Source organism: Hypanus sabinus, chromosome X2 (genome assembly GCF_030144855.1).
Source record: "Hypanus sabinus isolate sHypSab1 chromosome X2, sHypSab1.hap1, whole genome shotgun sequence".
NCBI lineage: Eukaryota > Metazoa > Chordata > Chondrichthyes > Myliobatiformes > Dasyatidae > Hypanus > Hypanus sabinus.
In genome coordinates this window covers 13,786,066-13,802,968 of record NC_082739.1, presented here as the reverse complement: position 1 = coordinate 13,802,968, position 16,903 = coordinate 13,786,066, and the positions used below count along the sequence as shown (strand labels likewise).

The window sequence follows — 16,903 nt, the reverse complement described above, 5'->3', positions numbered from 1 at the left end:
TGCTCCACCATTCCAACTTTACTGATTTATTACCCCTCTCTCAATCCCGTTCTCCTGCCTTCTCCCCATAACCTTTGATGCCCTTACTAATCAAGAATCTATCAAACTCCGTTTTAAATACACACAATGACTTGGCCTCCATAGCCGTCTATGGCAGTGAATTCCACAGACATACCAGCTTTTGCCTAAAGAAATTCCTCCTCATCTTTATTCTAAAGGGATGTCCTTCTATTCTGAAGCTGTGCCCTCTGGTCCTAGATTTCCCCACCATAAAAAACATCCTCTCCACATCCACTCTATATAGGCCTTTCAACATTCGATAGGTTTCAATGAAATCTCCCCCCCTCATTCTTCCAAACTCCAGTGAGTAAAGGACCAGAACCATCAAATGCTCCTTATACGCCTTTTCATTCCTGGGATAATTCTTGTGAACCTCCTCTAGTCCCTCTCCAACGCCAGCACATCCTTTCTCTGATAAAGGTCCAAAACCGCTCACAATACTCCAAGTGCGGCCTGACCAATGCCTTATAAAGCCTCAGCATTACATACTTGCTTTTATATTCTTGTCCTCTTGAAATTAATGCTAGCATTGCATTTGCCATCCTTAGCACCAACTCAACTTGCAAGTTAACCTTCAGGTAATCCTGCATGAGGACTCCACAGTCCCTTTGCGCCTCTGATTTCTGAATTTGATCCCCGTTTTGAAAATAGTATACACCTTTAATCCTTCTATCAAAGCACACGGCCATACACTTCCCTACACTATATTCCATCTGCCACATCTTTGTCCATACCCCAATCTGTCCAAGTCCTCTGCCGACTTCCTGTTTTCTCAACACTACCTGCCCCTCTGCCTATCTTTATATCGTCCACAAACCTGGCCACAAAGCCATCAATTCCATCATCCAAATCATTGACACATAATATAAAAAGCAGTCCAACATTGACCCTGAGGAACATCACTAGTCACCAGCGGCCAACCAGTAAAAGTCTCCTTTATGCCCATGCTTTGCCTCTTGCTAGTCAACCAATTTTCTATCCATGCTAGTATCTTTCCTGCAATACCACTGGCTCTTATCTTGTTTAGCCAAGTAAACAATGTTCAATGACTCTCCTTTGTCAATCCTGCCTGTTACTTCCTCAAAGAATTTCAACAAATGTGTCAGGCAAGGTTTCTCCTAAGGAAGTCACACTGGCTTTGGCCTATTTTACCATGTGCCTCCAAGTACCTCAAAATCTCATACTTAATAATGGACTCCAAGTGGGCTCAACCTCAAGCTGCTCTAAAAAGCCATCTTGTAGGCGTTCTATAAATTTCTTATCTTGGGATCCAGTACCAACCTGATTTTCCCAATCTACCTGCATATTAGCCCTATTTGATCTCTGAAAAGGATGAAATGGTTCTAATAACACTATTTGACGTCTGAGCTAATAAGTAACCCTCAACCAACACCACTTGTGCATGAAGGAATGCAGAGGATTGAAATTTGTTGGTTTTTGAAGGGGCACATGTGCACTCTTATCATCACCATCATTATGTGCCATGTCACATGACATGTGCCATCATGGACTTTGACTGTGATTGTTCTTGGCAATTTTTTCTACAGAAGTGGTTTGCCATTGCCTTCTTCTGGGCAATGTCTTCGCAAGATGGGTTACCCCAGCCGTTATCGATACTCTTCAGAGATTGTCTGCCTGGCGCCACTGGTCACATAACCAGGACTTGAGATCTGCACTACCTACTCCCATGCCTTCATGTGACCCTGATTTGGGTGGGGGGGGGGTTTAAGGAAGTGCTACACCTTGCCCAAAGGTGATCTGCAGGCTAGTGGAGGGAAGGCGTGCCTTATCTCCATCTCGCCACCCAGACATTCTTAGCATCAGGGACTAAATGCAGTATATGCATTAAATAATCATCGGGCTGACTCACATTCCTATTTGCATGCACTTAATGCTGCTTAAACTTCCTGTGCACAAATTTGTTACTGCATTTCCCACATTAATTTTGAACTGCAGTCACAGTTGTAAAGAATATTGAAGCCATAAGCAATGTAAATGTTTCACTACTTACCGCAGTTCATTCCGAATGAGGAATTTCTTCATACTTGGTGCATATACTGGTTGATACTGGGGGGAAATTAGAAGCATGGATAATAACAAGACAGTTATGTTGAACTGGGATAAAACAAATGTATGGACAATGTCTGGTCACTTACACTCTTGGAAGAACATGAAGATTCTAGAGATGGTGAAGAAGGATGTGAATGAAAGTTCTAGAAAGGTTACAAAGAAAAGTGACTAGAATTGTTTCAGAGACAAAGGATTTCAGCTAATGTTAAGCCAGATAATTTAAGGTTGTTCTAATAAGGAAAACTTTAGCAGTTGAGAGAAAGCATTCAGAAATGGATGCTTCAACTCATTCAGGAAAAGGGAAATGTTTCAGGTCTCTGGTGGGAACTGCCTAAAAGACTATCCAACAACAGTGAGATGATGGACAATATAAAGTTAAGGGAAATGTAGCAAAAGCACTGGGATGATCTGAGTAATTTTAAATCTCATGCAATCTGGGAGTGGCAGAATAGTTCAACTTGTAATGGCAATAAATTCCCAGAATGCATTTGGGATAGTATCCCAGAGTGATATATTTTTAAATGAAGTACAGTTAGGGCAGATTAGATTGAATGACAATGTAATGAATCAAAATGACTTAATCTCTGAAACAAACTGAACATCTTTCGAATATTCAATGACACAATTAAACATAAGTTTTGGGAGGGAGAAAGAGAGTAATAAAGCAATGCTTAAAACACAAGTTAGGCAAACCTCTGTGGAATAACAAATAGAGTGACCTCAGAAAACTGGACCAGGGCATTAATGTGTAACGCTGTAGATAAACAATGCTGAACAAATAAGAAATAGGTCTGCATTGGCCATATATTGTAGCTTATGTAGTAACTTTGCAAAACAGCTCTTTCCTGATAGTTTTGTGGATGTTCCATGCCTCAGCCCATAGAGCACTCTTCATTTCTAACCTTGTACAACAAACGGCAATGGGGTGCAATAAAGCAAGCCCTATTCCATCATTACCTTGTATTACCTTCCTTGTATTACCATTCTCTACAAGGATTACTGAAAAGCAATTGGGGATTGGGCTTCTTGGGTCAAATATGGCAGACACTTCCTCTAAGACAAGGCAGTTCATCAGACCCCAATAACCAAACCTGGAATTCTGTTGATCTGCAGGACAGTACAATATATGATCGAAGTCGACAGGAAAAGCCTTATATGGAGTTCTCTAATTAGGGAACCTTAGTTAGAAGATTCTTCGGGGAATAGTCCTGTTCGCCATTTGGAATACAGTACATAGTTACTGTCTTAATACAAACAAATATTGTTTACCATTTTGGTTTCCACACCTCTTGATCAGAACACCCAATGTTGTGCACTGTTCAAGGTTCCATATCATAAAAAATATTCAAAAGTAATGGACAATGAAAAGGAAGGATGGTACAAGACTGATAGCATATAATCATTAAGGAGTACTGAATACATAGAGGATCATATCCAAATAAAGTAATGGTTACTAATAAGGGAGTACAAGTAACTAATAAACGTGACTGAGAGTTCAAGTCAAGTCACTTTTATTGTCATTTCGACCATAACTGCTGGTACAGTACATAGTAAAAATGAGATAACGTTTTTCAGGACCATGATGTTATACGACACAGTACAAAAACTAGACTGAACTACGTAAAAAAACCAACAACACAGAGAAAGCTACACTAGACTACAGACCTACACAGGATTACATAAAGTGCACAAAAACAGTGCAGGCATTACAATAAATAATAAACAGGACAATAGGGCAAGGTGTCAGTCCAGGCTTCGGGTATTGAGGAGTCTGATAGCTTGGGGGAAGAAACTGTTACATAGTCTGGCTGTGAGAGCCCGAATGCTTCAGAGCCTTTTCCCAGACAGCAGGACGGCAGGTGGGAGAAGAGATTGTATGAGGGATTGTATGAGGTGTATAAGGGTGGCAAGAATGAGTAATGCACTGCCATGAGGAGTAATAACAATGAAATGTTTAATATGTAGCTTGATATCTATGAGAAAATGAAAGAAATAGAAGGATAAGCTGACAAATAGGCTGGAAAAGATCAAGTGGCCTGCAAACACTGTTATGGCCACTTTGGATCACACTATACTCTAGGCTTATAAAAATTATTATACAACAATCATACTTTCATCTGGATTGTGCATTTTATTTTACAATTTCAAAACTTGTCATTAGCAGTACCTCAGTGTCATCATTCAATAGCACTTCCGTTAAGATATCAGGTACTAATTCATCTTGAATCACCTCCAAGATGATTGTATCCACAAAGTTTCTGGCAAACAGCTGGTTTTCCTTGAAGAAATGATAGGCTGCAGATTCCTGAAAGCAGTCAAATGGAATAAAGTTACATATCTAGTAGGACATATCAGCACCATTCAAAGCATTTTCCACTATGGCAATATCCTATTGTCCAGTTTTGTTCCACATGGTGAGTAGAACTGCAGCCTCACAGTGAATTAGGTTTAATTCTGACCTCCAATGCTGTCTGTCTGGAGTTTGTACATTCTCCCCATGAATGGATGTGCATTACCTGGCAGCTCAAGTTTCCCCCTGCATCCTAAAGATGTGTGGATTGGTAGATTAAAAAGCCATTGTGAATTGGCCCAAGTGTGTAGTTGAGTCAGATAAATCCTAGGAATATATTAAAAATAGTGGGACAATGAGATTGCTTTATAGGTTGTATAGATTCAATGGGCTGAAATGGCCTCTATCTATTCCACATGAAAATATGAAGAGGATGTCAAAAATCCCATTTGAAATGTAGAATTCAGATAGTTTGTAGTCATGAATATCTTGGGTCAACTATTTTCTCAATTCACCACACCCAGCAAATCAAGCAACAACAAACACCTGTCAAACCTCTGGTGCCGACGTTGAATGGTCTGTCTTGGTCATTAGGAAAGTTGAAAGAGGGACAGGAATTGGGGAAAAAAAAGAAACTAAACTGTATCTTGAATATTCTTTACCCAAAAAAATGGTAATATACTGTAATTCCATCTGTGAGCTGCGTTTCCACCTGAAGTATAGATATAGTAAAGAACTTCATATTTTAAGTGTGGGGGTTGTGAAGATATAGGAGGGTTGAAATGATATTTTTGGTCCCCTATTCCTTGGGATACAGAGGCAACAGCAGAATCTTTTAACAATCTCTGTCAGGAATAAAGCTACTTTGCTTTCTTACCCACTTAAATCCTGTGCTAGGACTCCAAGTTCTTGCTGACATTTTATCATCTCCTTGTCTCTTCAAAGATGCATTCTAGAAATAAATAAAATCATACAATTATTCTTCTCCCTGCATTCCAGAGTAGTCACACTAAAAGCAAATTCCAAAGATAACAAAAGCATTGCACTATAATTATGAGATTTATCAGCCCTATGGTTTGTTGCTGCTGGTTGAGGGACATCTTTGTACACATCACGCATAGTATTCTAAGACTCTTTGGTGAACACTTAACAGATGCATGACATCAACATCAAAAACAATCACCACTGCTTTGTCTTGTTTTAAAGATACAAATCCATGCAAATGGTAATACTAAATATAATTTGAATAACTTCACTCAACTTCACTTGCTCCATTGAAATGTTCTCACAACCAATGAACTCACTTTCAAGGATTCTTCATCTCATGTTCTTGATGTTTATTTATCATTATTATTTCTTTCTTTTCATATATGCACAGTTTGATGTCTTCTGCAGTCTGGTTGAATGCCCAATTCCAAACTGAGACATAACATTACTTGAGAAAACCATTCAGTTAATGTAGGCAATTAACGTAGTGAGTCTTCTTGAATCAGTACAGATGTCTTGAAAATACACTCACAACACTGTTGGGAAGGGAGTTCAAGGATCTCGATTCAGGAATTATGAAGGAACAGTGATAAATTTCCGCACTATCCTGATTTGGAAATATGAGGAAAACCCATAGATGGCAGTGTTCCTGCATGTCTAAGGCCCTTGTTAGTTTTGATGGCAAAGTTTGCATATGGGGAAGGAGTTGTCAGGGTAGCCTAGGTGAATATTTTACCCACAATTCATGCTGCAGCCCCTCCAAGAGGACCACAACCTTGACGAGGTTTGAAGGCTTGTGTGCCTCAATGTTGGCTGGAGTCAGGGCTTTATGCTTTGGTTCTTGGCAGGGTCATCCATGCCAAACAGGTCAAAGAGTAGAGGTCAGACTAAAAGTGGTCCATCGGTCCTCCAGGTTTGGAGGTTCAGCTCAGGGCTAATAAACTTGACTGGCAAAACAAAATTGTTATGGAACAATTTTAAAGGATAAAGTCAGAATAATGGAGCATGTGAAAGGCCCTGCCCCGATGAAAGCTACAATTATTACTAAGCAATACAGTGTTTAATTATTGGAATACATACATTTCTTAAGTGTTTTATATGCATAGAAAGGTAAAATGTATACTATATACTAAGACAAATGTTTGACTAACTGATGCTAAATAATACCGGGTGCACTCGTTCCGACTTACGTACAAATCTGACAAAGATGGACTCAGGAACCAAACTTGTTCATAGCCCAGGGACTGCCTGTACATCAGATGAACGACGAAATGAAGTGGATATTCAGCAAGCTAGGCAGCAAGGCCATTCACACGCTGGACTTCTGGGACAGCTGGGTGTTCATCGGGGCCAATGGCATCAATAACAAGAGTCCCTTCGAGCAGGTCCATGAACTGCCACTGTCAGCTCCAACCCGCCCGGCCTCTCCTATTTCACCCCCCAGAACAGGCACAAGGGGCCCAGAGTCCTCCCCTGCCCTTCAGCGGCATCTCTACTGTTTCTGCCCTGGGTAGACAGTAGCAGGGAGGGTATTGAATGTTCTGAGATGGTAGTCACACTGGGCAAGTCCATATACGAGCTGTGCAAGTTGTGTTCAGGATTGGCCCATTCCAGTGTGGAGGAGCATACAGTGAAACGGGGCCATCTGCGTCTGTGTTGCCAACACAGCCCGAGGTTTGCGCTGGGGCGGTGTGGGGGGCAGCTGGCAAATTGCACCAGGCTTCCACCGCCAACATAGCACGTCTACCACTCCCCAACTCTAACTTTTTGGACTGTGGGAGGAAACCAGCGCACCCGGAGGAAATCCACGCAGTTGTGGGGAGAATGTACAAATTCCTTACAGACTGCGGTGGAAATTGTAATAGCATAATCGCTATAATTAATTAACCAATATGATTGATTAGCAGATATGACTAATAATTTAATATGATTAACTAACAACTACAATTAATGAATATAAAACCATGCACACAAAATGCTGGAGGAACTCTGCAGGTCAGGCAGCATCTATGGAGGAGCGGTGGTGCATAAGATGATGAGAGGCATTGATCGTCTGGATAGTCAGAGGTTTTTTCCCAGGGCTGAAATGGCTAACATGAAGGGGCATAGTTTTAAGGTGCTTGGAAGTAGGTACAGAGGGGATGTCAGGGGCAAGTTTCCCCCCCCCCCAACACACAGAGTGGTGGGTGTGTGGAATGCACTGCCAGCAGTGGTGGTGGAGACAGAAACAACAGGATCTTTTAAGAGGCTCTTCAGAGACCCTGTTGTATCCGCCTCCACCACTCTTAGATAGGTACATTGAGCTTAGAAAAATAGAGGGCTATGTGGTAGGGAAATTCTAGGCAGTTTCTAGAGTAGGTTACGTGGTCGGCACAACATTGTGGGCCAAAGGGCCTGTAATGTGCTGTAGATTTCTATGTTACTATGAAATGAATAAACAGTTGACATTTCGGGCCAAAACATTTCTTTGGAAGTGGAAAGAAAGAGGGAAGACACCAGAATACAAAGGTGGAAAGAGAGAAAGGAAGATAGCTAGAAGGTGATAGGTGAAACCAGATGGGTGGGAAAGGTAAAGGGCTGGAGAGGAAGGAATCTGATAGGAGAGGAGATTGGACCATGGTAGAAAGGGAAGGAAGGGGCAGGTGAGAAGCGAGGCTAGAGTAGGGAATAGAATAAGAGGAGAGGGGAGAGGCAATTTTTTTTTAAAACAGGAAGGAGAAATCAATATTTATCCCATCAGGTTGGAGGCCACCCAGATGGAATACAAGGTGTTGCTCATCCACCCTGACGATGATCTCATCTTGGCACAAAAGGAGGCCATGGACCAACATGTCGGAATGGCAATTAAAATGTTTGGCCACTGGATAGTCCTGCTTTAGGCGGGTGGAGCAGAGGTGCTCGACAAAGCGGTTCCCCAGTTTACCACGGGTCGCATTGTGACATGATAGACAACCTCAGCAGATTCACAGGTGAAGTGTTATTTCAACTGGAAGGACTATTTGTGGCCCTGAATGGAGGTGAGGGAGGAGGTGAATGGGCGTTTTCAGGGAAAAGTACCAAGAGGGACAAGTGGACAAGTGAATCATAGAGGGAGCGATCCCTGCAGAAAGTGGAGTGAGGGGAAGAGGTAAAGATATGTTTAGAGGCAGGATCACTTTAATGAATGAATATTCTTAATTAATGCTAATCAGCACAATGATGGTTTAACAATAATTAATGCTAACTGGGAAATAGCAATTAATATCTCAATTAATGCTGTGATTAATATCATTACAATTAATTAATATCTTTGGAAAGTGGAAGGAAACCAGAGCAGCCTGTGGAAACCTACGCGGTCTTGGGGAGAACGCACACTCCTTGCAGAGAGTGGTAGGAATTGAACCCAGATCACTGTGGTTGTAACAATTTTACACTAACCCTAGGCCTTGAGAGTGTTTTGTCATGGTGACCAAAGTGATTGATGAGGGCAGGGTAGTGGACATTGCCTATGAAAACTTCACAATGATATTCAACAAGATCCAGGTTGAGCCTGCAGTACGTATTCAGAATTGGCTTGTGCATCGACAAGAGTGTCATGGTGGAAAGGATGTATTCTGGCCGGAGTGGTGTTCCACAAGGATCTGTACTGGGATCTCTACTGTCTGTGAAAGTATGTACACTCACTGGTTGTTTTACTAATAAAGTACCTAAAAAGAAGTGTCCACTGAGGTGTATGTTTGTGATCTTCCACTGCTGTAGCCCATCCACTTGAAGGCTCAACATGTTGTGTGCTCAGAGATGCTCTTCTGCACATCACTGTTGTAACACGTAGTTAGTTGAGTTACTGTCACCTTGGTTGGAGGCAATATCAGATGTACGGCAACTCTGGTGGGGACTGCAAGACATTACTTCCTACAATGCTTCACTACCAGATGAACTCAATGCCTACTATGCACGCTTTGAAAGGGAGAACACAACTACAGCTGTAAAGATCCCTGCTGCACCTGATGACCCTGTGATCTTTGTCTCAGAGGCCAATGTTAGACTGTCTTCAAAGAGAGTGAACCCTCGCAAGGTGGAAGGTCCCGATGGAGTATCTGGTAAGGCTCTGAAAACCTGTGCCAACCAACTCACAAGAGAGTATTCAAAGACATTTTCAACCTCTCACTGTTACAGGCAGAAGTTCCCACTTTCTTCAAAAAGGCAACAATTATACCAGTGCCAAAGAAGAATAATGGGAGCTGCCTTAACGACTATCATCCAGTAGCACCACATCGAAAGTGATGAAATACTTTGAGAGGTTGATTATGACTAGGCTGAACTCCTGCCTCAGCAAGGACCTGGACCCATTGTAATTTGCTTATCATCACAATAAGTCAATGGCAGACGCAATCTCCATGGCTCTTCAACTCGGCTTTAGAACACCCAGATGACACAAACACCTACATCAGGATGCTGTACATCAACTATAGCTCAGCATTTAATACCTTCATTCCCACAATCCTGATTGAGAAGTTGCCCAGAACTTGGGCCTCTGTACTTCCCTCTGTAATTGGATCTTAACTTCCTAACCGGAAGATCACAATCTGTGTGGACTGGTGATGACATATCTTCCTTGCTGACGATCAACACTGGCACACCTCAGGGGTGTGTGCTTAGCCCACTGCTCTACTCTCTGTATACACATGACTGTGAGGCTAGGCATAGCTCAAATACCATCCACAAATTTGCTGACAAATTGTTGGTAGAATCTCAGGTGGTGACAAGATGACATACAGGAGTGAGATATGCCAACTAATGAATTGGTGCCGCAGCAACAACCTGGTGCTCAATGTCAGTAAGACGAAAGAGCTGATTGTGGACTTTAGGAAGGGTAAGACGAAGGAACACATACCAATCCTCATAGAGGGATCAGAAGTGGAGAGAGTGAGCAGTTCCAAGTTCCTGGGTGTCAAGATCTGTGAGGATCTAACCTGGTCCCAACATATTGATGTAGTCAGAAAGAAGGCAAGACAGCAGCTATGCTTTATTAGGAGTTTAAGTACCCAGGACATCTTTAGGGAGCAGTGTCCACTATTAAAGACCTCCAGCACTCAGGGCATGTCCATTTCTCATTGTTACCATCAGGTAGGAGATACAGAAGCCTGAAGGCTCACACTCAGTGATTCAGGAACACCTTCTTCCCCTTTGCAATCCAATTCCTAAATGGACTTTGAAGCTTTGGACACGACCTCACTTTTTTAATATACAGTATTTCCATTTTGCACATTTTTTAATAATCTATTCAATATACATAATTGACTTACTTGTTTATTTGTTGTTTTATTTTATTTATTATTTTTTCTCTATCTCTGCTAGATTATGTATTGCATTGAACTGCTGCTGCTGCTAAGTTAACAAATTTCACGTTACATGCTGGTGATAATAAACATGATTCTGATCCTGACCCAATTTGGCCACTCTCCTCTAACCTCTCTCATTAACAAGGCATTTTCATCCACTGAACTGCAGCTCACTGGATTTTATATATATAAATAAATGCACCACTCTCTGTAAACTCCAGAGATGGTTGTCTGTGAAAATCCCAGGAGGTCAGCAGTTTCTGAGCACCAACATCGTTCCATGGTCAAAGTCACTTAGATCACAATTCTTCCCCATTCTGAGGTTTGATCGGAACCTTGGAACCTCTTGACCACATCAGTATGCTTATATGTATCAAGTTTTTGCCATGTGATTGGCTGATCAGACATTTCCATCACCTAATAAAGTGGCCACTGAGTGTAGTTTGGCATATACGTGGTGGGCCGAAGGAGCCGTCAATGTTTCATGGGCCAAGTGGCCTTTCCCAACCCCTTCCACGGCTTGTGTAATGCTAGTACTGTATAGCTCAGGGTGTCAGAGTTCAGTCCCGGCATACTCTGTTGGAAGTTTGTATGTCCTCCCCATGGACTGCATGTGTTGCTGGTAAAAATGAGGAAAGCACAGGCAGGGCATGTGTATTCTAAAAATGAAGAAATACGCAGATGGCATAATAGTACAACCATGGCTGACAAAAGAAGTCAAAGCTAATTTAAAAGCAAAAGAAGGGCATACAACAAAGCAAAAGTTAGTGGGAAGAGAGGTCTGGAAAGTTTTAAAAAACCTACAGAGAGCACTAAAAGAATCATTTGAAGGGAAAAGATGAAATATGAAAGCAAGCTAGCAAATAATATCAAAGTAGATAGTAAAAGCTTTTTTAAGTATGTAAAAAAAAATAAAAGATGAGAGTGGATATAATGCTAGAAAATGAGGCAGGAGAAATAATAACGTGGGACAAGGAGATGGCAGATGAACTAAATGAGTATTTTGCATCAGTCTTCACAGTGGAATACACTAGCAGTGTGCCCTATGTTGTAGTGTGTGAAGGAAGAGAAGTGGGTACAGTTGCTATTACAAGGGAGAAGGTACTCAAAAAGCTGAAAGACCTAAAAGTACACAAGCCACCCGGACCAGATGAACAACACCCTAGGGTTTTGAAAGAGGTAGTGGTAGTGATTGTGGAGGCTTTAGTAATGATCTTTCAAAAAAAATCATTGGACTCTGGCATGGTGCCAGAGGACTGGAAAATTGCAAATGTCACTCCATTCTTTAAGAAAGGAGAAAGGCAGCAGAAGGGAAATTATAGACTAGTTAGCCTGACCTCATTGTTAAGGACGAGGTGATGGAGTACTTGGTGACACAGAACAAAATAGGACAAAGTCAGCATGGTTTCCTTCAGGGAAAATGCTGCCTGACAAACCTGTTGGAATTATTTGAGGCGAATACAAGTTGGATAGCTAAAGGGGATGCAGTGGATGTTGTACATTTGGACTTTCAGGCGGCCTTTGACAAGGTGCCACACATGAGGCTGCTTACCAAGTAAAGAGCCTGTGGTATTACAGGAAAGTTACTAACATGGTTAGAGCATTGGCTGATTGGAAGAAGACAGCAAGTGGGAATAAAAGGATCTTTGTTTGCTTGGCTGCCAGTGACTAGTTATAAAGAAAGCAAGACAATGGCTATACTTCGTTAGGAATTTGAAGAGATTTGGTATGTTAACAAATACACTCAAAAACCTCTATAGATATACCATGGAGAGGATTCTGACAGGCTGCATCATTGTTTGGTATGGTGGTGGGGGGGGGGGGCTACTGCACAGGACCGAAAGAAGCTGCAGAGGGTTGTAAATTTAGTCAGCTCCATCTTGGGTACTAGCCTACAAAGTACACAGGAGATCTTCAAGGAGCGGTGTCTCAGAAAGGCCGTGTCTATTATTAAGAACCTCCAGCACCCAGGACATGTCCTTTTCTCACTGTTGCTATCAGGGAGGAGGTACAGAAGCTTGAAGACACACACTCAGCAATTCAGGAACAGCTTCTTCCCCTCTGCCATCTGATTCCTAAGTGGACATGAACCCTTGGACACTACCTCACTTTTTAAAATACATAGTATTTTAGTACTTCTGTTTTTTGCACGATTTTTAATCTATTCAATATACATATACTGTAATTAATTTGCTTATTTATTTTTTATTATTATTTTATTTTATGTTTTGTTCTTCTATATTATGTATTGCATTGAACGGCTGCTGCTAAGTTAACAAATTTCGTGTCACATGCCAGTGATAATAAGCCTGATTCTGATTCCGACTTCTTTTTAGGTTGTATGTCAATGATTTAGATGATGGAATAGATGGCTTTATTGCCAAGTTTGCAGATGATATGAAGATTGGTGGTGGCACAGGTAGTGTTGAGGAAACAGGTAGGATGCAAGGAGGACTTAGACAGATTAGGAGAATGGGCAAAAAAGTGGCAAATGAAGTATAACATTGGAAAATGTATAGTCATGCACTTTGGTAGTAGAAATAAATGTGCTGACTATTGTCTAAACGGAGAAAATCCAAGTATCTGAGATGCAAAGGGACTCCGGGATCCTTGTGCAGAACACTCTAAAGGTTAACTTGCAGGTTGAGTCAGTGGTGAGGAAGGCAAATGCCATGTTAACATTCATTTCAAGGGGTCTAGAATACAAGAGCAAGGATGTGATGCTGGGGCTTTATAAGGCACTGGTGAGGCCTCACCACGAGTATTGTGCACAGTTTTGGGCATCTCATCTTAGAAAAGATGTGCTGGCATTGGAGAAGGTCCAGAGGAGGTTCACAAGGATGATTCCAGGAATGAAAGGGTTATCATACGAGGAACATTTGATGGCTCTGAGTCTGTACTTGCTGGAATTCAGAAGGATGGGTGGGGGGGGGGATCTGATTGAACCCTTTTGAATGTTGAAAGGACTAGACAGAGTAGATGTGGAAAGGATGTTTCCCATGGTGGGAGAGTCTAGGACAAGAGGACACAGTCTCAGGTTAGAGGGGCGTCCTTTCAAAACAGAGATGGAGAGAATTTTACTTAGCCAAAGGGTGGTGAATTTGTGGGATTTGTTGCCACACACAGCTGTGGAGGACAAGTAGCTGGGTGTATTTAAGGCAGAGATTGATAGGTCCTTGATTGGACATGGTATCAAAGATTACGGGAAACTGGGGTTGAGGAGGAGAAAAAAAAAAGGATCAGCCATGATTGAATGATGGAGCAGAGTCGATGGGTTCAATGGCCTAATTCTGCCCCAATGTCTTATGGTCTTATTCCTGAATCTCCACCCAGGACTTGCATGACTATCAGTGGTGAAAACTGAGAGGAAGCTACTGGCATGATGAAAGAAGCTCTGAACATCATCAGAGATGCAGGACCTTCATTGCTGCCCTAAATACCAGCAGCATAACAGGCAAAAAAAATCATGCTGCAGCCATCCTCTGCTGCTTGTGGAGGGAATGATAAGGTGGTGAGTGTTGTGTATATAATATTTCAGTAATATTATGAATATATTGTTTGATTAACTATTCTTTGGTGTTTACATAATTCATTACAGGTTATACTGTATGTAAAAGTACATGAATGGCTTATGTCATTACCTCACCAAGCCATATATGTGTGCCTCACTAAAGTAAAAATAGAGTATCCACATTTATCCCTGGGCTGCTCATGTTTCTTTTTCAATTAGTTTTTGGAGTTACAAAACATAACAGTGGCAACAAGTAATTTTTAAAATGAACCCGAGACAACTGCCTACCTGTTGAAGCACAGCACATGGTTTCTTCAGAAAAGGAGACGATTGGGTTAAAAAAAAAGGCAGAAGACGGATGATATTCACAGGTTTATAGACAATGAGTACCAAGTGATAATAACAATTAAAAATAGCAGAAATGGCTCTCAACATTGGAAAGACAGACTCGCTCCATTGTACAAAACTGGGAGACATATACTGAACTGACTGAGCAGAATTTTGAAGCAAATGAAATAGCAAAACTAGCACTCGTTTCTCATTGGCTGAGTGTAATTGGTGGAAGAGTACACAGTTTGCTTAGAAGTTTGACTGCTCCAACCAAACCAGCTGAAATGAGCTTTGCTGATATTGTGAAAGAAATGCAGCAGCATTTAGAACCAAAACTATTGTTGATTGCAAAATGCTTCAGGTTTCACAAGCAGAATCAAAAGGAAAGGGAGTCCATTTCAGCTTACATGGCTGAATTGAAGATGTTGTCTAAGCATTGCCAGTTCAGTAATGAACTTAATGATGCATTGAGAGGTCACTTTGTTTGTGGAATCTTACAAGAAAGCATTCAAAATTAGCTCCCAAATGAAGCAGAACTCACATTTAAAAGAGCAGTTGAAATTGTTGTATCAATGGAAACTGTAGCCAGAACACAATTGAGTTACAATCAGGAATGAAAGTGAGCATGAACAAAATTACATTATCTAAACAGAAACCTGCCTAGCCAAACAAATTGTGCTTCCATTGTGGCAGGGGCTCACAAATACCAGACCAATGCAGGTTTAAAGGAGAAACTTACAGAAAATGCATCAAAGTAGGACACACACAAAGAGCATGTCGGGTAGACAAAAATAAATGGACTGCACAGGGAAGCAAAAAAGATAAAAAGTCAAGCTGCAGTTTCAAAAAGAGCACTAACTGCATGCTGTTGATGAAAATTCTGATAGCGATGAGAGTGACACAGGACTGGGTAGCCTTGAGATTTAAAATGTGAAAACTGACATGAGATAAGCAATATGGCTTACACCAGAAGTGAACAGTAAATTAATTAAAATGAATTAGCTGTTTGTCATTCCACAAAACGAGATTGAATGACATTTCAAAGATACTGAATTGAATGCTGTAGATATCCAACTAAGGAGAAAAGATCATTCCTGCTGAATGACATTTATAACAGTGAAATACAACAACCAACAAGCCACATTAGGCTTGTATGTAGTTAAAGCAGGAGGGCCAGCATTGTGGGGCTGCGATTGGCTGAGACAACTACAACTTGATTAGAGATCCGTCCGCCATTTGCATGCCACATCACCTGCAAGTGTCAACTGAAAGTGAATTAAGAAAGGTACTGGATGATGCCACAGCAGTGTTCAAGGATGGCACTGAAAAACTCAAATACTCAAGTTTTGCAAAGCCTGTCCGGTTACTTAGACCATCTGTGATAAAGTAGCCAGTGAGCTAGATCACATGGAGGCTGAAGGAATTTTTTCCAAAATTCAGTGGTCCCAGCAGCCAAGAAGAATGGGTCTGTCAAGATCTGGTGATTTTAAGGTCACCATCAACCCAGCACTGAAAGTCAATCAATACCCTCTCGCCAGGATAGAGGATATCTTTGCAAACCTTTCAGCAGGGAAACACTTCAGCAAGGTGGACTTAGCTGAGGCCTACCTACTGATGGAGATGGAAGAAGAGTCCAAAGTGTTTCTCACCATAAGCACTATCATTATAATAGATATATTTTTGCAGTAGCATCTGCACCTGCATTCTGGCAGAAAGCTATGGACCAGATGCTGCAAGGGTGCACAGGCATGCAGTGTTACCTGGATGACATCATTGTTGCCAGTGAGGATGATAGGAAACATCTCCAAAATCTCAAGATAACGTTAAAAAGATGAGAAGACTATGGCCTAAGAGCACAACACAACAAGTGTGAATCCTTTAAACCAAACATCACTTACAGTGATCACACCATCGACACACAAGATTTCTCTCTGTGCTGAGAAAATTCAATCAGTGGTGGATGCTCCAAGGCCAAAGGATATGTCACAGTTGCAGACATCATATTCTGTAACCATTGCAGAGAAAAATTACGCACAGATTGACAGAGAGGCCTTAAGTTTGGGGTGTTTCAACCAGTACTTGTGTGGGAGAAAGTTTTCTTGAATTACTGACCATCAATCACTCGTGTTCATTTCAATTCACAGAAGGATGTACCACTAACAGCAGCAGCACAAATCCAGAGATGGGTTCTGATTCTTGGAGAGCACTATTACAAGATCATATTCAAGAGGACAACTAACAATTGAAATGCTGATCGATTGTCCCATTTACTCTTGAAAAAAGAAATACCTGAAAAAGATATAAAAAAGGACATTCCTCTTGACGTATTCTCCG

The 16,903-nt window shown here is 41.4% G+C and overlaps 1 protein-coding gene across 7 annotated transcripts in view; it reads right to left on the bottom strand.

Annotated features, from left to right (window-relative positions):
- LOC132385167 (uncharacterized) overlaps positions 1-16,903 on the bottom strand; it is a 72,451-nt gene that overhangs the window by 44,326 nt on the left and 11,222 nt on the right. For 6 of the 7 annotated variants that reach the window (XR_009509102.1, XR_009509103.1, XM_059957002.1 and 3 more), the window contains exons 5-7: positions 5,298-5,372; positions 4,298-4,435; positions 2,072-2,127 (exon numbers count right to left, since the gene is read on the bottom strand). Coding sequence is in view for 5 of the 7 variants with exons in the window: in XM_059957002.1 (XP_059812985.1) it covers positions 2,072-2,127; positions 4,298-4,435; positions 5,298-5,372 (269 nt within the window). In the remaining 2 variants the exon portion in view is untranslated. The remainder of the gene's footprint in view (positions 1-2,071; positions 2,128-4,297; positions 4,436-5,297; positions 5,373-16,903) is intronic. The other variant, XM_059957003.1, reaches the window with a different exon arrangement.